The 20,549-nt window shown below is 40.3% G+C and overlaps 1 protein-coding gene across 2 annotated transcripts in view; it reads right to left on the reverse strand.

The window, feature by feature from the left end:
• Positions 1-20,549, reverse strand: part of LOC132828346 (AMP deaminase 2-like) — a 168,226-nt gene that overhangs the window by 11,570 nt on the left and 136,107 nt on the right. For both annotated transcript variants that reach the window (XM_060845371.1, XM_060845370.1), the window contains 7 exons: positions 15,737-15,868; positions 13,408-13,571; positions 12,376-12,502; positions 10,658-10,821; positions 7,938-8,058; positions 5,112-5,285; positions 2,144-2,254 (listed from right to left, as the gene is read on the reverse strand). In XM_060845371.1, coding sequence (XP_060701354.1) covers positions 2,144-2,254; positions 5,112-5,285; positions 7,938-8,058; positions 10,658-10,821; positions 12,376-12,502; positions 13,408-13,571; positions 15,737-15,868 — 993 coding nt within the window. The remainder of the gene's footprint in view (positions 1-2,143; positions 2,255-5,111; positions 5,286-7,937; positions 8,059-10,657; positions 10,822-12,375; positions 12,503-13,407; positions 13,572-15,736; positions 15,869-20,549) is intronic.

Genomic DNA, 20,549 nt, shown 5'->3' on the forward strand with positions numbered 1-20,549 from the left:
TCTAATCAACCTGTTCATAGATGCTATTACATACTTCTAATGCAGTTGGGACTTGAACCCGGTCTTTTGCTCCGGAGGCAGAGATACTGCCTCTATACCACAGCGTTGTTCTTACCCTAATTACAAGAAGGTCGCCAGATGAAGTGTTATCTATTGCTCCTACAACAATTCAAGAAATACTTAGCCAAACCTCAGAACTTGCATTTTACAACATAAGAAACACCAATAGGAGAAGGCTATCTGGCCCATTGAGCCAGTTCTGCTATTCAATAAAATCATGGCTGATCTTTTTGTGGATTCAGCTCCACTTATCTGACCGCCCACCATAACCCTAATGCATTACTCTTCAAAAATGTATCTTGTCTTAAAAACATTTAATGAGGTAGCCTCAATTGCTTCACTTGGCAGGGAATTCCACAGATTCACAACGCTTTGAGTGGTGAGTTTCCTCCTCAACTCAGTCCTAAATCTATAAAATCACAGCACAAGTCATTCCTCACTGTGATAATCTAAACTTTGGATATAATGAATAGGGCTTTGGCAGGGGTTGAAGTGGCTTTTACTCCACAGCAGCCTGACTAAAAGACCTGTAACTCAGGATTCAAATTTGTATTGGTTCTGAAATTTCTTCCTATATTTGTTCCTTTGTGGTTTGTACTTTGGAAGGCCCTTGGGACATTTTCTAGTTCAAAAGATCTTGAACAAAATCAAGCTGTTTTAGATTGGAGGACCAGCAGGAAAGTGATTTGCTCCAGTACTTAACAATGTTTATTTAGTTTTGACTGTATACATGTGGAAGGGTCTGAATATATATCCACTCATATCAGACTTGCAGAAATGTTCAAAGTATACCAATGACATTTGGGAACTGCCGGATCACATGCCGAACTGAAACACAGGCTTTACAGTGGCTGCAACATTGCTGCCAAACCATCTAGTCTTGCTGCAAGACTTGATTGTGAATGCTTTTAACATGTCTGTACTTAAAACATGCTGTTGTGACAATTTCATGTCCAGCTGATCTTAAAAAGAAAAAGAAACAAAAGAAACAAAAAGGATTTAGCCCTGTTCACATCACCTTTCACAAGCTCACAACATCCCATAGCACTTAATAATCAATGCAGGAAATGTGGCAGCTAAATGATGCATAATATCCCAAATAAAGCCATGTTTTAATAAACAGATAGTGGTCCAGATCTTCCAAGCAGCAGTACCAGCAGCAGCAATAACCTTTGGCTTTCCATTGCACTCAGAAGATCTCCTACTCTATGCTGCTGTACATTTTTCTTCAGGGTTTCCCATACAGCTTTCAGAGTAAAACAAAGCCCCGTCTCTGGGGAATTGTGTGGGCACAGTTGGGAAGACAGGACATGCCTTTTATTAAACATCAGTCACTAACTTATGGAAATTTCAAAAGCCCAGTCTTAACATTAGTGAGTGAATGAGTGAGCTGTCAGGTTGGTGAAAACAGTGGAGGTAGGAAGTCAGGTCAGTTATTTGGAGGGGTTTGTCAGCCTTGGTCAGGAGGGGCGGAAGAGGGGGTGTTGTTGGAGAGCAGATGTATAGTTACTCATGTGTTAATTGTCTAATATTTCCTGGGTAACTATATAAGTAAGAACAGTGGATCTGTTCTAAGTATTTGATTATAATGTAGAGTTGGAAACATTCATATAGGGTTTTGGAGGGTTGAGGGTGGAGGGTGAAGAAGGGAGAAATTGCCCACTAGATGTTTAAACATCCCAGACAATTCCCTAATAGGTCTATGTGTCAGCACTTTCACAGAATGCAGATTTCAGTTGTGGGTTCGGTCTGACAATGAAACTGGAAAATTTCATCCAATCTATTTCTAAGATGTTGGCAGAATGGTACATATTGTATAGGTCACCAGGTATATGTCTCCTGATCTTCTTCAAAGCAGTGCCCTGGGACCTATGATGTTTTTCCCAGGAGGGCATATGGGATCTCAGTCTGACGTAGTACACCCTCTGTGCTGATTTGTTAACCTGGATTTTATGCTCAGGTTGAGTTTCAGTCCAAAGCTTCTGACTCAGAGGAGAATACTACTCCCTGATACCCAGTTGAGCACAGCCAAGATGCTGCTGCAAAATCCTAATATGTTTAAATCCAACATTATTCCAGTCACCTTGTGAGAGAAACCACTCATCAACACACTGTTCCGTGCGAGCTCACACATATCACAGGAACTCAATTTCCACACTTGGGCAGCAATGCTGTATTCTTCCATTAGTGGTTCCTGAGGAAAGCATGGAAAAATTAAGATTAGAATGGCTGCAACAAATCTGCAATGTACAAAACAGATCAAAAATTGACAAAACAATGTCATGGGTCAGTCTTCCGTGCTGTAATTCTAAGACTGATTCCTATATCCTAGTTCCTTTAGCTTGTTCACTACATTATGGCAACTTGCAGGCACAGTTAATTTTATACCTGTGGGAAACATTGACTTCATGATTTACATCAAGACACACATATATTGTACATTAGTGAGAAATAGATGTTGGGTGACTTATACTGGGTCATTTATCATGGATGCAGATATTAAACTAATCCAGAGCTAAAAACAAGCAAAGCAATTTTTAAAACGGAATTTAAAATGACGGTCTAATTCTGAATGCTTACACTGGAAACTGGATGAAACTAAATAGATTCTTGTCACTGAAAAATTTCAAATTATGTATACAGGATTTAATACTTTTAAATCTAAACTAAAAATACTCAACAATTCCAGTCCATTGACTTCTTTATCAGGAGTTGATGGAAACAAAATGACAGGTCAGTCAAATCTCATTCAGTGAGAGTAAATGCATGACCTACTTTCCCAGATCAAGTTTTTAAACACAAGCATACCTCCATGGCTTTAAGTAGCTTTGTGATTTGTCTTTCGCTTTCAATTACCAACATAAAAAGTAGGAGCAAAAGTAGACCATTCAGCCACTCAAGTTTGCTCTGCCATTCAAAGAGATCTTGACAAATCACTGTTGCAAATTTCACATTCTCATTTAGAGTCAGAGATGTACAGCATGGAAACAGACCCTTCAGTCCAACTTGTCCATGCCGACCAGATAGCCCAACCTAATCTAATCCCACCTGGCAGCATCCGGCCCATATCCCTCCAAACCCCTCCTATTCATATACCAATCCAGATGCCTTTTAAATGTTGCAATTGTACTATTCTCTCCCAGTCCCTCTGGCAGCCCATTCCACACATGCCCCACCCTCTGTGTGAAAACATCGCCCTTTAGGTCTCTTTTATATCTTTCCCCCCTCACCCTAAACCTATGCCCTCTAGTTCTGGACTCCCCTACCCCAGGGAAAAGACCTGGTCTATTTTCTCTATCCATGCCCCTCGTGATTTTATAAATCTCTATAAAGGTCATCCCTTAGCCACCGAAGCTCCAGGAAAAACATCCCTAGCCTATTCAACCTCTCCCTATAGCTCAAATCCTCATACCCTGGCAACATCCTTGTAAATCTTTTCTGAACCTTACAAGTTTCACAACATCCTTTCGATAGGAAGGAGACTAGATTTGCATGTAATATCCCAACAGTGGCCTAACTAATGTCCTTCACTGCCACAACATGACCTCCCAACTCCTGTACTCAATACTCTGACCAATAAAGGAAAGCATACCAAACACCTTCTTCACTATCCTATCTACCTGTAACTCCACTTTCAAGGAGCTATGAACCTGCACTCCAAGGTCTCCTTGTTCAACAACACTCCCTAGGACCTTACCATTAAGCGTATAAGTCCTGCTAAGTTTTACTTTCCCAAAATGCAGCACCTTGCATTTACCTAAATTAAACTCCATTTGCCACTCCTCAGCCCATTGGCTCATCTCATCAAGGTTCTGTTGTAATCCAAGGTGACCTTCTTCACTGTCCACTACACCTCCAATTTTGGTGTCATCTGCAAACTTACTAACTTTACTTCTTCAGCTTACATCTAAATCATTTGCATAAATGATGAAAAGTAGTGGACCAGCATCGATCCATGTTGCACACCACTGGTCACCGACCTCCACTCTGAAAAACAACCTCCACCACCACCCTCTGGCTTCTACCACTGAGCCAGTTCTGTATCCAAATGGCTAGTTCTCCCTGAATTCCATGAGATCTAACCTTGCTAATCAGTCTTCCATGGGGAACCTTGTCAAATGCCTTACTGAAGTCCATATAGATCACATTTACCACTCTGCCTCATCAATCTTCTGTTACTTCTTCAAAAGACTCAATCAAGTTTGTGAGACATGATTTCCCACACACAAAGCCATGTTGACTATCCCTAATCAATCCTTGCCTTTCCAAATACATGCACATCCTGTCCCTCAGGATTCCCTCCAACAACTTGCCCACCATCCACATCAGGCTCACTGGTCTATAGTTCCCTGGCTTGTCCTTACCATCTTTCTTAAATAGTGGCACCACGTTTGCCAATCTCCAGTCTTCCGGCACCTCACTTGTGATTATCAATGATACAAATATCTCAGCAAGAGGCCCAGTAATCACTTCCCTAGCTTCTCAGAGTTCCAGGTTACACCTGATCAGGTCCTGGGGGTTTATCCACTTATGAATTTCAAGACATCCAGCACTTCCTCCTCTGTAATATGGACATTTTTCAAGATGTCACCATCTACTTCCCTACATTCTAGATCTTCCATGTCCTTTACATTTACTCAAATAAGTTTTGATTCCCTTGTCTGACAAGAAGCCATCCACCTCTGTCTTAAAACTATTCAATGACCCAGGGTCTAGCACCTTTTAGGCAGAGTTCCAAAGTTGCACAATTCTCTGAAAATATTTTACCTCATCTCGGTCCTAAAAGAGAGACCCCTAATTTTAAACTAGTGCTCCCTCGGTCGAGTCTGACTCACAACAGGAAACATCTTTTCCACATCCATCTTACCCAAGCTATTCAACATCTTATTCCCCAATCAAGTCACCTCTCACTCTTTTAAAGTCTAGTGGGAACTAGACTTTTAACTTTAAAATTACAACTTTTAGTGATGACATTTCTTTAACAAGAATGGCCATGAACATTTCATTCTCAACATTGACTTATGCGCAAATTAATCAATAGGTCACCTTACCTTGGTAAAGTGAAACTGCAGAGGATCATCAGTTGAGAGAGATACCATTAGGCCTCGGGAAAGGTACTCTGGCAGTGGGTTTCTATGATAACTCAGGAAGAGACTATTATTGCTGAGAGGGGACATTGCAATTCCAATCTGATCCAGGTAGTACAGATACTGCAGCACTGGAGCCTGCAAATTAAGCAACAAACATTTCAAAACACACCAACATATATGATAAATTCAAAAAACATCAGCTCCACATTTTCCACCTGAGCACATTTTTAGGGAAATTAAAGCTCTGAAGAATTAAGTTCTTACTGATTGCCTGGCACATCAAGCTCTACTCTAGTAGAGCATAGGAAAGTTACAGAGTATAGGTCAACTCAAATGATAAAAGCAGTAACTATTCACTGCGCAACCATTCACTTGTATTTTCACACCGAAGGGGTGTGCTAATCTGTAGCAAAATGCAAGAAGGGCTTATGCCTAAAACGTCGATTCTCCTGCTCCTCGAATGCTGCCTGACCTGCTGTGCTTTTCCAGCACCACACTCTCGACTGCAGTTAGTTTTGATCTAACCTAACCAGCAAAATACAATTCACAGCCAATAGAGGAACTGCTTATTTATGTTTTGATTCAAAACCACATCTTGCAGATGAAGGTGCAATATCCTAAACAATTCTGTCACCAGTTCCTTTTTATCAAATATTTTCAAATTACAATAGCCTCAATATTGTATTTTTAGCTTTGTATACTGCAGTACATAATCTAAAATGAATTCAGTTTATACCACAATATTAATAATTAAAAATTATACATATTTTAGGAAATCTTTTGTTCCTTATTTTACTGAAATGATGTAAATTATTGATGATATTTGCAAGATCAACTCGTGATTCACTTTCTATGTGACTGAGACTCTATTATTGCATCATAAAACTAAGAGGTGAGAGAAGTCCAAGAAAAAATAAATCCAAGAAAAATAAAACATTTACCATAACAAATGGACAAGATGATTTTGAACGTGTTTTTTCACTCTCCTACTCCTTGTATTCTGCCTGACCTGTTGTCCTTTTCCAGCGCCACAAGTTTCAACTCTGACTCTCTCGCATCTGCAGTCTTCACTTTCTCAGTTATTTTTTCAGTCCATTTAATTCCTACATTAATCCTTCTCTCCTGTCAGTACAGACATCCTCAACATGGTACCATGCTAAAATGGCCAACGTTTAGCCAAGATAGACAGGCAGGAGGTTAGAAGACCAGCAGTACTGAAGAAGGATTACACCCAAAATGCCGACTTCTCCACCTCCTGATGCTGGATGGCTTGCTGTGTCCTTCTAGCCTCGTGCCTGTCTATTTTAGATTCCAGCATCTGCAGTTTTTTTTGTCTCCGGCATTTAGCCAAGTACATATATAGCAACTCAGCCTAGATAGACATCTGCTGGATTTCCAAAGAGGATATCACTTCGCTGTCTATTTGTTTGCATCCAGCACTCTCTGGTTGGATTTATAGGACACTTTTATTAAGCAGAGGCACTGTAACCAATTATACAAATTGTAATGCATGAAAAGGCAGAGCAACTTAATGCACAGATAAGAACAACATCAGGAGGACATTTTCAAGTCTGAATAGGTGCATAACATGAGGATACTCTAACACATTGCTTTACACAATCTTTGCATGTGGTGCATTCCCAACATCGTATGTTGCATAAGATAATGCTGGGCACAGACTTGACCATATTACCAAATTAAGTTGTAAAAGGGGAATCGGTTGTTAATCAATGTTTGTCAGCCTCTATAATACGCCTGTTTATCTTGCACTTAGAGAAGGCAGTATATAAAACCAAGCCATGTAGATTAAATATCATGTCCTTTGGGGAGTGTTTTCGTGATAGCAATAACAACTCTGTACATTTTACGTTTGTCATGAAAAAGGAAAAAGATGGCCTGACAAAAAAAAGACTTTGGATTGAGGGAAGGCAGATTTTATTAAAATAAGCAGGATCTGGGCAAAGTAGACTGGGAATAGCTACTTCTGGGTTATTCTCCAGCAAAACATTGGGAGACATTCAAAATAAAATTGGCCAAAGTACAGGTCAAACATGTTCCATTTTGGGTGAAATGTAGGAATGACAAGCGCAGAAAACACTACTTGTTCAGCAATATTCAGGATAGGATAAGAAGGGAAAAAAAGAGAGGCGTTTAGTAAGTACAAAGGGAGCAAATCAACAAAGGCCCAAGTAGAATACAGAAAGTACAAGAATTAACTTAAGAAAGCAATTAGGACAGAAAATTAGGAACATGAAAAAACACTGGTGGGTAAAATTAGGGAGAATCCCAAGATATTCTATAAGTCAATCAAGGGGAAAAAGGTTAACCAGGGGAAAAGTACAGCCCGTTAGTGACCAAGGGGCAAATCTGTGCATGGAGCCACAGGACACTGGAAGAGTGTTAAACAAGTAGAGAAAGCCGAGAGGGGGCCTGACAGAGATGTATACGATTATGAGGAGCATGGACAGGGTGGACAGGAAGCAGGCGTACCCTTTAGTTGAATGGTCAATAACAAAGAGGCATATTTAAGGTTTAGATGGTAGGAGGTTTAGATGGGATTTGAAGGAAAATTATTTTCACCCAGAAGGTAGTGGGAATCTGGAATGCACTGCCAAGGAGGGTAGTTGAGGCTGAATGCCTTACAACATCTTAGGAAGTAACTGAAATGAAACATTCAAGGTTGTGGGCCAAGTGGTAGAAAGTGGGACTTGTACAACTTACAATAGTTTCTTGTCAGTGCAGACTCAAATGGGTCAAAGGGCCTCTGTGTAATGCTATGATTCATACCTTTCGAAGCAGAAGACCATGGGAAATATTCTGAGAAAGCATGAATCCAGATATGAGGTGGTGGATAGGACCAGCCTCTCCACAATGTGGTCGTAAGACAAATGTATTGAATCCCCTCTTCCTGGAAACAGAAATAGCAATAATAATCACCGCTTAGCTCGAATGAACTTCTCCACTTTATTTATTGAACAACTCATTAAAACTTTGCAGTTGAAAAATCTAAGATTTGCAATCAGCTGCCTTTGAAGAATAGTTAAGTTAGTTCAAGTTGCTCCTTCTCTACTTAGGAAAACCATTTCAAAATAAGGTGCTTCCTTTTTGGGGTGGCACGGTGGCTCAGTGGTTAGCACTGCTGCCTCACAGCACCAGGGTCCCAGGTTTGATTCCAGCGTTGGGAGACTGTGTGGAGTTTGAACATTCTCCCAGTGAATGTGTGGGTTTTCGCCGGGTGCTCCAGTTTCCTCCCATAGTCCAAAGATGTGCAGGTCAGGTGAATTGGCCATGGTAAATTGTGTGTAGTGTTAGGTGCATTAGTCAGAGGGAAGTGGGTCTGAGTGGGTCACTCTGAGGGTTGGTGTAGACTGGTTGGGTCGAAGGGCTTGTTTCCACACTGTACGTAATGTAATCTAGTTAGCTCAGAGCAGGAGGAAATTTTTTCCCTATGGAGGATTGTGAGCGTTTATAGCTTTTAGAATTCTCTTCCCCAGAAGCAGTGGTGGCGGATTACTGATTGTGTTTTAGTAAGGCAGATAAGGGAGTCAATGATTTTCAGGGACATGCAGGAATGTGCCATTCAGCCCACAATTAGATCAACCACATTTTTATTGATGGGTGAAGCAGACTGGCCTACTTCTGCTCCTAATTTGCATGTCCAACTGTAAGCACGTGAGAGAAAGATGAGTAGGAAGATCGTTCACAGGGCGAGATAATGTAAGGCTGAGAAGGTAGAAGTCATATCTCAGGCATACTAAGCCCTCATTAGGACATATCTGGAGTGTGATGAGCTGTCTTGAATTAGGAAAATTATATGCTAGCCTTGAAAAAAGTACAGTATGAAAATTAGAACAATTTTCAGACTTCAAATGATTAAATTACAAAGAACAGCTACAAAACCAGAGAAATTAGAAAATTAAGCAACCATTTGATCAAAGTTCTCAAGGGATTAAGGACATCAGAATGGGTTGAGAGAAATAATTATTTATGTGGGTAAAACGTCTATGACCATGGAGACACTGGAAAAGCATCAGCATTGGAGCTTTTGGAAATAAAATTAAGGAATACTTACACATGATTGGTAAAACTTTGGAATATTTTCCAGAAACATAATGAATGCTGACCAATAATTAATTTTAAAACTGAGATTGATAGATTTTTATTAATGCAAAGGTATTAAAGGACATCAAACAAAGGTGGGCATATATAGAGTTGAGTTACATATTAGCCAAATCTAATTGAACAGCAGAACGGGGCAAGGGAGTAAATGATCGAGAGCAGACACATTAGCATAGAGCTACAGGGCTGAAATGGTCCATTTGTGCACTGTAAAACTCTGTGCAAATCCACAAATATTGCTGCTACCCTACTTCTATCAATATTTAGAGAACATAACTGAAGAAACAGGGTTAATATACACATAGGTCGCCACAATGCAGCAATTATCAGTGGAAGAGTTGACTGATAACTGAGGAACAGCATATCTTTTACAACTAAGCTCGAGATGCAAAATATCAATCTCTATCTGTGAATGTTAAAAGCATTTAAGCTTTTTTCAGTATAAGGTAACTATTGATTCAAACAGAAGCTATAAATCAAGATCTGTTTATAGTTTCATATCTGTTGATGCAAAGGTAAAATGCTATCAAAAACACAGCATGAAATGATTTCCTTTTCCCTTATACAAATATCAAAGCACATTGATTTATTCTGTCAGGTAGAAAATGCACGTTTTATCAAGGTTGGGTATTTGCGAGAAAATTCCACAGGTGCAATTGTTCAGATCTGGAGATGGGAATTGAACTTAATTTGGCAGAATGGTGGTGTATCTAAATTGTGCCACCTGCCTGCCTTTATGTTCTGGGTGGGAAGGACTGAACTCCACAAAGTTAACAGGCGGGGGGAGTGAATCTCAACCCACACTAAACTGCGTCCCAGCTCTCCCTCTCCCCATGACCCTGAAATACAGAGACACGTGTCCTAAAACTACCACTAACCTTTTCTTTGGGCGTACCTTCAGTTCGGGAGTTTGGGGCATGTTGCCATGGCAGCAATTGTAGCCTCCTCTGTGCCATTGCTGAGTTCTGCCCTGGTTGGGCAGCACCCTTTGGCAGCTTGGATTTCCTGGTCTATGGCAGCCAACAGGCTACCTGAAGGCCAGATGATCCAGTGAGTTTTTTGCCCTTTGCAGGCAACAGATTTCTCCCCTTTCAGACTTATTCCAAAAATGGGAATATCCTGACCTGTATGTCAGTATTGTTGTTCATAAATGAGGTGAATCTTACTATTGTTTTTAGACATGTGGGGTCAACATGCAAGAGGAGAAAAGATATTGTTCAGGATTCAATGCAAAGTGAGTCAATCTGCACGACAACAAAAATATCCATCACCAATCTTGTTTCTACTAAGAAACGTATTATAATTAATATGGAAGAATGCTTTAAAGATTATTCTGTTTTGAGACACTTAAACATCAACAATAAAATAATTTGGAATCAAGCTCATACTTGCGAAGATGATTCAGAACAGTCATGTTAGCATACATATAGTAAAGGTAATAGGCATATGGTGGGTTATCATCTTCTGTCCAGTTCACAGGTAATGGGCTGTCTGCATTAAAGATGTGATGTTCTGGTTTGGATTCATCATCGACACTATCAAAACCCACAACCTACAAAATCAGAGAACTCCATTCATTACACATATTCTTCCATAGTATTCTCCTTAAAAGTTATTAAAATAGGGAGTTCTCCAGCACACAATAAGACAGTTTATGTCTATGAACGTATCCTTTAATTTCCCGATCATGGACATAGCCACAGGAGCATGTACCAAGATAATGTCAAGGCTCCATAATGAGAGAGATTTTGAAATTGTATCAATAGTTGCCCTTGGGCACATCAAAACTGTTAACACAGAAGCAGCAGAAGTGCTTGAATTCTGTTTGTCTGATAAGAAGTAACATATGGAGTAGGGAAATTAGAAGTCAAACATTTTAAATTTGGCAAAGTAATAGTTTCTATGAAGGGCACAGTAAAGACTTGTAATTTCTCCATTGATAGATGTTAAGGTCAGTTGAAACTTTCCTGCACTTCACTCCATTATCTAGGCCGCTGCTGTTATAACGTGAACCAAATGTTAGTAGAGTAGGCTGAGCTAGCTGACTGAGCATGCATAGGAGGAGAGAGAAAATTCTTTTAAGTTGTATCTGAATCACTTATATGTTTCTCTCGAAACAGAATGCTGTATACTTCATTCTCAATAAGGAAATGCAGGCCGATGGGTCCGGTATCCGCGGTTTACCATGGCCCCAACATATTACAGGGAACATTCCAGAACCAGGGACCAGAGGGCTGCCATGAAAGTAAGTTTCCCATTTAAATCAATGGGATCGTGACTATCTGTGGTTTCGGACTTTTGCGGTACGTCTTGGAACGTATCCCCTGCGGGTATCGGGGGACTACTGTATAATCAAACACCAAGAAGGAAAAATGTCTGAACAATTATAGATAAAACAATTATAATATTTTACCTCACAACTCAAACTGAAGTAACATTAACATTTTTTGGGAGAGTGTGCCACAGCTTAACACTTCCAATTAACAAATGTAATGCAAAGTCTCAGTGACAGAAATTCAAATTCTGTATTTTAATTCCTACCTCAATAACTGTCAAGGGGCACAAGCTATAGCTCCTAAGCTGCAGGTACTCTTTTAAAGAAAGGTAACTCAGAATGTAGGTATGACTACCAGGGTCAGCCCTTATTGCCTGTCCCTGGCTACCCTTCAGGTGGTGGTGATGATATGTTGCCATCTTGAATCACTGCGGTCCATTTGGTTTAGGTAGTTCCCAATGCCATCAGGGAGAATTCTAGGATTTGGATCCAGCAACACTGAAGAAATGTAATAATATTTCCAATTCAGGATGGTGAGCTTGGAGGGGATTTTGCAGTGATAGTGCTGCCCTTTGTCCTTATAGACAGTTATTGTGGGTCTGAAAGGTGCTGCCTATGGAACCCTGGTGAATTTCTGCAATGTGTCTTGTAGATGGTACCTATGTTGCTGAGTGTTCGTGGTGGGCAGAATCTATGTTTGCGCATGTGATGCCAATCAAATAGGCAGTTTTCTCCAGCTTCTTAAGTGCTACTGGAGCTGCACTCCTCCAAGCATGGGTCATTCCCACTATGTCACCTTCCTCCCACTTGCATTATATTTGATATACTCACATGCTGAAGAAACAAGTGAAGCTCTGGGTGATTGCGAGGATTAATTGTTGCTTCAAAGATGGGAATAAAAATGTTCTCCAACATGTCTTGGAAGTTGTTCAGCTGTTTCTTTGTACGGAAGACATCACTGAAAGCAATTGGAAAATGAAGTTAATTAAGACATTCCTCCAGCAATTTTACAACATCCATAATCTCAGTGGATGTAAGTGAATTTCCAAAGGTTTACTCAAGTCCTTTGCATAATTATATTTTTTTCTTCCCTCCCCTTTCATGGGATTTGACAGTCACTCACAGAACCAGCATTTGTTATTCATCTCTCAATGCCCTAAAAGAGGTGGCTAGCTGGGCCATTTCTGAGGGGAGATGAGAGTCAACTACATAACTGTGGGTGTGGAATCACATGTGGATCAGACCAGATAATGATGGCAGATTTCCTTAGCTCAAGGACATTAGTGAGTCAGGTGGGTACTGGGGAACACGAAACATTCTCCAGATTCAGTCACCAAACTTCAATTCCACCAGGTGCCATGGGAGGACTTGAACCTGTGTTCCCAAAACACTGACCTGGGTTAATCATTAATCTGGGCTACAAGCCCAGTGACATTACCAATGTCTCCCTGTTTGTAAACAATATGCAAATAGAAGGCACTTGCTCTGAAATATGTACAGACTTCTGAAAGCTGGATGATATCAAAGATTGTGCTATGAATATTTCACACAATAATAATTCAGAAATCTGCAATGGTAAATTGAAATAGTGAATCAAATTTGTTCTTCAGGGCTCATCTGAGTTTTGTCTCTCTGTAAAATGTGCACTCTGTTCTAAATTACTAAACCAACAAGTCTAAATAAAAACAGTGCTCACAAGTGAAGACAGAGCTGAAGGTCAAGTACATCAGATCATGCTACTGAAATATTTTGCACACGCAGCTACATCCAATTTCACTCCCATCAAGTTTGGGCATTGCTTGGTCTTAAATTAAATCTGGAGTTCAAACAAGCTGTAGTTTGACAGTGCATGATAATACTTACAAAAGCCGGGGAACCTGTACCAGCCAGCACACGTTGTTGGAGTAGACTTTGTGTTTCACTGCCCACTTTGCCAGTCGATCCCATTCATCCCGGGAGCGACCATATATGGACAAGCGCAACTCTGCATTCTGATACTTACTTTCTTCAAGATCTTCCATCACTTCCTACAAGATACAAGAAATTACTGGCAACTGGCTTGTTACAGTTAGAAACATTTTCAAAGTCAGATGCTTTTGTTTCACTTCCTCTTTCCAGAGTCTCCAGTACAATGCACCATCCCTGACAATCCACTCTATGGGTTCTCTGCTCCTGAATACATGACGATGCCACACTGGGGTGGCTCTGCCTTTACCGCTTACCCATCCCTGTACCTGACTTCCGTCTGAAGCTGTTCAACGTGGCACTGCTAAGATCAAGATCTAACAAAGATTAGCAAGAAACCTACTTAATTGCACAGCAATTTCAATGTTTTGATGCATTGAATTAGAGACTTTGTGAAACATTTGTCAAGACCAAATTAAACTAAGTTGCGCATAAGGTGCTAGATAGGTGAGAAACCATACACTCTCTACTTTCATTGTTTTAAATTTGATGACAGGTCATTAACCTAAAAATGTTAACTTGGTTTTTCTCTGTTCACATTCTACCTATTTTCCACTTTTTTCTGCTTATATTTCAGATTTTAAAATGTTTTTCCTGGGAATGCCAGCTTTTACTGCCCATCGCCTTTGGGAAAGTGGGAGTGAGAACTCTTCATGAATGACTGTAGTTTATGTATTGCAGATACTGCCATAGTGCTGTGACAGAGGAGTTTCCAGGATTTGGACCCAGCATAATGTTTTTGTTATCAATCCTATTTCAATGTTGGTTTGTGCTGTTTGAATTTGTGGGCCCTGAGACTCAGTAAAAGCATGTTTTAGCAGTATGCCCCACTCGGGGAATAGTCTGAACAAAAAAGATCTGTTAAATCAGCAATTTAAACTACAAGCAAATTAACATGAATTTCACCTCCTTAGAAGGATCATAGATGGCATGTTGCATCAAGAAAAAAAACCTTGGAAGCAGGTCAATAATCAAGAGATTGATCTAGTATCAAACTTCACTTTGAATAGCCAAATGAGGGCAAACTGACTCCCAAAATCAAGTTTTGTTATTTATGTTTAATCTTTGTGCAGTGCAGTCCTTTGTTCAAAACAATTAATAATTTTGTGCAAACGTGAGGCAAGAGTGGACTCAATTGAAGATACTTTACTGGAAGTCATTTTTGAAGAATTAAATTGTTCAACAAATAATAGGTAAGGAATATAGCTGGATAAACAAATTTCAAGCTACACATATCATTGCCATTTCTATAGCATATATATTGAAGCCCAACATCTCCTTGTTCAGCAAAATCTTGGACATAATTTCTTCGAGATCACAATGGCCAGTCAGATAATTTATGACATTATAGTTGTGCTTTTAGTTTTGGTAGGAAACAATCTTGCCAGAGGCAAACACATTACAACATGGAATAGTTTTTCACATGAATATCCAGGCATTAACTTCCTGATCACAACCACTGTCATAAAAAGCAGCTCACCAGAAGCCAGTTAACTCTGTGTACCTGACGAGGGGGAAACTCAATGGGAGTATAGTGTACATCACAAAGATCAAACAAAGACATGTGATTATTTTCATACCTTTTTAAAACAAAAGAGTCAAAGTATGAAATGAGAGGTAGTAGAGGCAGGCATGGTAGATTCATTTAAGACACGTCTGAACAAATGCATGAGTAGGTGGGGAGCAGAGGGATACAAATGCTTAAGAATTGGGCGACAGGTTTAGACAGTAGATTTGGATTGGTTCAGGCTTGGAGGGCCGAAAGGCCTGTTCCAGGGCTGTAAGTTTTCTTTATTCTTTGTTCTATGGGTAACCATATAGAGGTTTATAAAATCATGAAGGATATGGATAGGATAAATAGACAAAGTCTTTTTGCTGGGTGGGGGAGTCCAGAACTAGACAGTATAGGTTTAGGGTGAGAGGGGAAAGATATAAAAAAAAAGAGACCTAAAGGGCAACTGTTTCACACAGAGGGTGGTGTGCGTATGGAATGAGCTGCCAGAGGAAGTGGTGGAGGCTGGTACAATTGCAACATTTAAAAGGCCTCTGGATGCATATACGAATAAGAAGGGTTTGGAGGGATATGGGCCGGGTGCTGGCAAGTGGGACTAGATTAGATTGGAATATCTGATCAGCATGGACGAGTTGGACCAAAGTGTTTGTTTCCGTGCTGTACATTTGTGACAATGCAAAACATATATACTTCTTAAAGACATGAGACTCTAACCTTTATAATGTGACCAAAATATTTGCCTTCAATATAATTATCAGTCTTGATGAAAATCTCACGAAGAATCGATTCCCCAATTGGGTTATATTTGGCATTGAACTTATCAAACCGATGGAAAGTGTTTCGATCCTAGAAGAGAAAATAAACATTTGTAAAGCTCCAACCTGCTACCAAGGATGGGACATAGATAGCAAAGCCAAAGCACCACACACTTTCTAATTTCAGTTCCATTTACATTTGGCTGCACTGCACTCCATCATCCATTTAAGACTGAGATGAAGAATTTATTCTGTTTGACAGGGTTACTATAACGTGGAGTTCTGTTCCAAAGACAGCTGCAGATGCTAGGCTATTGAATGCATTCAAGACGGAGTTAAATTGATTATTGATCAACAAATGAATGACACAAAATAGGGGCAGGAAGATAAGTGGAGTTGAAACCACAATCACATCACCCATGATACAATTGAACAGTGGAGCAAGATATTTCCTAAGTAACCTGTTTAGAGATGTTATGAAAAACCCATCGGAGGTGGGACTTGAATCCAGGCTTAGAGGTAAGGACGTTACGCAGTGCCACAAGAGAGGTCCTCAAATAGTGGACCAACCTATTTTTCTAATCATCCCATTCAGGGAGGTTATTATCTACCTCTGAAGCAGGTGGGACTTGAACCTGGATCTCCTGATCCAGAGGTGGGGACACTACCACTGTGCCATAAGAGGACCCTTCAAAATGTGGACCAAATTTAAGGAGATGAATAGTCTACACCTAATCCTGGCAGAAGGCAAGAATACAGATAATTAAAGGCCCTCTTGTGGTGCAGTGACAGTACCTGTACCTCTGGAACAAGAGACACAGGTTCAAGTTCCACCTGCTCCAGTGGTGCATAATTACATCTCTGAACAGATTGATTAGAAAAATAGATTAATAAAAAAGAATACAGATAATTAGCAATTGACTGGTCTCTACTCTCCTCTTTCCTGATGATCCTTGTGGGCAGTTTCAAAGTGGCACAGAGATCAGTGTAACATCAGATGAGCAAGTGTACACCTGACCAGAAAACAGAAGCAGATAACAAAGGAATTCAGAAACAAAGAAATCATATTATTTAAATTTGAGGTGCAACCTAATGAAAATTCACCACCAGCAGAAGAACTGCCTTTTTTTTTGAGAGCCGTTGACACTGGTCCAGCTTCCCCAGAGCCTGCTAGAATTGCCTTTATAATCTGGATTCATCCCATGGTTTGAGGATGTTTAACAGTATGCAAAACGTATTGGGCAAAATTTTAACTCACCAAAAGCCAATTCACTTGCAGAGTTACAACAGGTCCCATTATCACACCAGATTAAGGAAATGGGTAAACGAATTTAGGACTGAAATGAGGTGAAATTTCTTCAGCTGAGAGTTGTCAACCTGTGGAATTCACTTCCACAGAAAGTGATTGAAGCTAAAACATTGTATGATTTCAAGGAGAAGTTGAATATAGCACTAGGGGCTAAAGGAACAAAGCACATGGGGGAGAAAGCAGGAAGAGGCTATGGAGTTGAATGTTCAGCCATGTTCATAATGAATGGTGGAGGAGACCGGAAGGACCGAATGATCTATACCTTCTACTATTTTCTCTGTTTCAGACTGGAAAGCATGATTTAATAGCAATATCAATTACAATACAGTGTATAACAAATTCATTAGAATTTATTTTGAAGGTGGGTAATTAGCAGAGTGGGAAAAGGGGAACAAACATTAAGAGAAATGAATTTTCAAAAGTTATTCAATAAGGTGGCAATTTGAGATTCTTTCTCAAGATTGGTGCTCGTTGGATGGATTGGGTATCTGTGAACGGACAGAAAACAGTTCATCTTGCATTGGCAGGCGGAATGCCAAAAGGATTCAGATTCAGGCCTCAGCTAGTTACAACAAGTTAACATCTTTGAAGAGGTGACAAGTAGGTTAGACCAGGGATACCCAATGGATGTGGTCTATCTAGACTTCCAAAAGGCCTTTGATAAGGTGCCACACGGGAGGTTGCCGAGTAAGGTAAGGGCCCATGGTGTTCGAGGTGAGCTACTGATATGGATTGAGGATTGGCTGTCTGACAGAAGGCAGAGAGTTGGGATAAAAGGTTCTTTTTCGGAATAGCAGCCGGTGACAAGCGGTGTCCCACAGGGTTCAGTGTTGGGGCCACAGCTGTTCACGTTATATATTAATGATCTGGATGAAGGGACTGGGGGCATTCTAGCGATGTTTGCCGATGATACGAAGATAGGTGGACAGGCAGGTAGTACTGAGGAAGTGGGGGGGCTGCAGAAGGATCTAGACAGTTTGGGAGAGTGGTCCAGGAAATGGCTGATGGAATTCAACGTGAGCAAATGCACTTTGGAAAAAAGAATACAAGCATGGACTACTTTCTAAACGGTGAAAAAAAATTGTAAAGCCAAAGTACAAAGGGATCTGGGAGTGCTGGTCGAGGATTCTCTAAACGTAAACATGCAGGTTGAGTCCGTGATTAAGAAAGCGAATGCAATGTTGTCATTTATCTCAAGAGGGTTGGAATATAAAAGCACCGTTGTGCTACTGAGACTTTATAAAGCTCTGGTTAGGCCCCATTTGGAGTACTGTGTCCAGTTTTGGTCCCCACACCTCAGGAAGGACATACTGGCACTGGAGCGTGTCCAGCGGAGATTCACATGGATGATCCCTGGAATGGTTGGTCTAACATACAGGGAACTGCTGAGGATCCTGGGATTGTATTCATTGGAGATTAGAAGATTAAGGGGAGATTTAATAGAAACTTACAATATAATACATGGCTTGGAAAGGGTGGACTCTAGGAAATTGTTTCCGTTAGGCGAGGAGACTAGGACCCGTGGACGCAGCCTTAGAATTAGAGGGGGTCAATTCAGAACAGAAATGCGGAGACATTTCTTCAGCCAGAGAGTGGTGGGCCTGTGGAATTCATTGCTGCAGAGTGCAGTGGAGGCCGGGATGCTAAATGTCTTCAAGACAGAGATTGATAAATTCTTGATGTCACAAGGAATTAAGGGCTACGGGGAGAATGCTGGTAAGTGGAGTTGAAATGTCCATCTGCCATGATTGAATGGCCTTACTTCCACTCCTCTGTCTTATGGTCTTATCTTTGATGATGTGATTCGGTGTTCCGTATTTTCTAAGATCTGCAAGCTTAGATAAGTGGAAAGAAAGCTGTGAAGAGAAAGTAGAAGCTACACAGATTAACCAAATAGTTATGAATTTGCAGATGATGTGAAAGAATGTGAAATTCTCCACTTCGACATAAAGAATAGAACAACTTTTTTTTTTAAATGTTAAAAATCACACAGTACCAGGTTATCGTCCAACAGATTTATTTGGAAGTACCTGATGAAGCAGCAGTGCTCTGAAAGCTAGCACTTCCAAATAAATGTGTTGGACTATAACCTGATGGTGTGTGACTTTTAACTTTGTCCACCCCAGTCCAACATCGGCACCTCCACATCATAACATTTTTTTTTAAAACAGGCACTAGTAAATGTTGGCACTCATAGGGATTTGGGCCCTTGCTCATAAGTCACAGAAGGAAAAAAAATGTAGGAAAGCAAATGATATACTGGTGCAAGGGGGCTTGATGAAGTCTTGTGGCGATTATACAAGGTTTTGGTTCACTACACATAGGAGTGCTGTGCAGAACTTTGGTCTCCTTACCAAGGGAATTTGCCTTAGGCAAGGTGAAATGTAGCTTCTTTATATTGATTCTTGGGAGGAGAGGCTGTCCTCTGAGAAAGGATCATATACTCTGTGGAACATAGAAGAATGAGAGGTGATTTCATTTGAACATGTAAACTTCTGAGAGAGCTTGAGAAGCTACTGCCCTGGCTGGAAATTGGGTCATGGTCTCAGAAATGAAGTTCAAAAAATTACCAGATACTTTGACCTATTAACTTCAGCCCCAACCTCAATTATCAGTGGAGACCTAGCATTTCACCAAGTCTTATCAGAATGAAGGCCATGATGTGGAGGTGTCGGTGTTGGACTGGGGTGGACAAAGCTTAAAATCACAACATCAGGTATTGTGCAACAGGTTTATTTGTAAGTACAAGCTTTCAGAGCGCTGCTCCTTTGTCAGGTAGCTGATGAAGGAGCAGCGCTCTGAAAGCACGCATTTTCAGATAAACCTGTTGCACTATAATCTGCCGTTGTGCGATTTTTAAAATAATTAAGGCAATAAGATAATTTGCATATATTAGCTGAGCAAACTACTACCCACACAATTTAGTTTTCCAAATATTTTTACTTTTCAATACAACTCTTAAGCAGCATTTATTCTCATCATAATTTTCACTATACTTTCATCAGGAATTTCCCCTGCTTTAGCAAAAAGTACATAAATTGGTTTCCTTTGCAGAGTACAAGGAGCAACAATAATAGTTGTTGTGCACTGTTATGCCAAAGAAAGGAGACATAACCACACTGACAACAGCTTTTACAATGTTAACAGACATTTCTCTATCACTCATTCATGCACAAAAATAAATGGCACATTTTAACAGACTTCAATGTTTTGTACTAATGAATGATAACGAAAACTGCAGGGGACTGAGGCACATCAGTGCTACTATACCGCTAAACCTTTTATTGCTTAAACCGATGAACGTGTTCATCTAAATTTTTTTCACTGTTGCAATAGATAGATTCCTCTTCTCTGATGCCTTGTGCATTTCTGCATGGTTTGTTAGTTTTCTCTCCTTTAATCCCTTGTGCTTCCCTGTGCAATCACTGCTCGCTCTCGCTGTTCCCCTTTGCAGCTGATTTAA

This window comes from Hemiscyllium ocellatum, chromosome 26 (assembly GCF_020745735.1).
Source record: "Hemiscyllium ocellatum isolate sHemOce1 chromosome 26, sHemOce1.pat.X.cur, whole genome shotgun sequence".
NCBI classification, from domain to species: Eukaryota; Metazoa; Chordata; class Chondrichthyes; order Orectolobiformes; family Hemiscylliidae; genus Hemiscyllium; species Hemiscyllium ocellatum.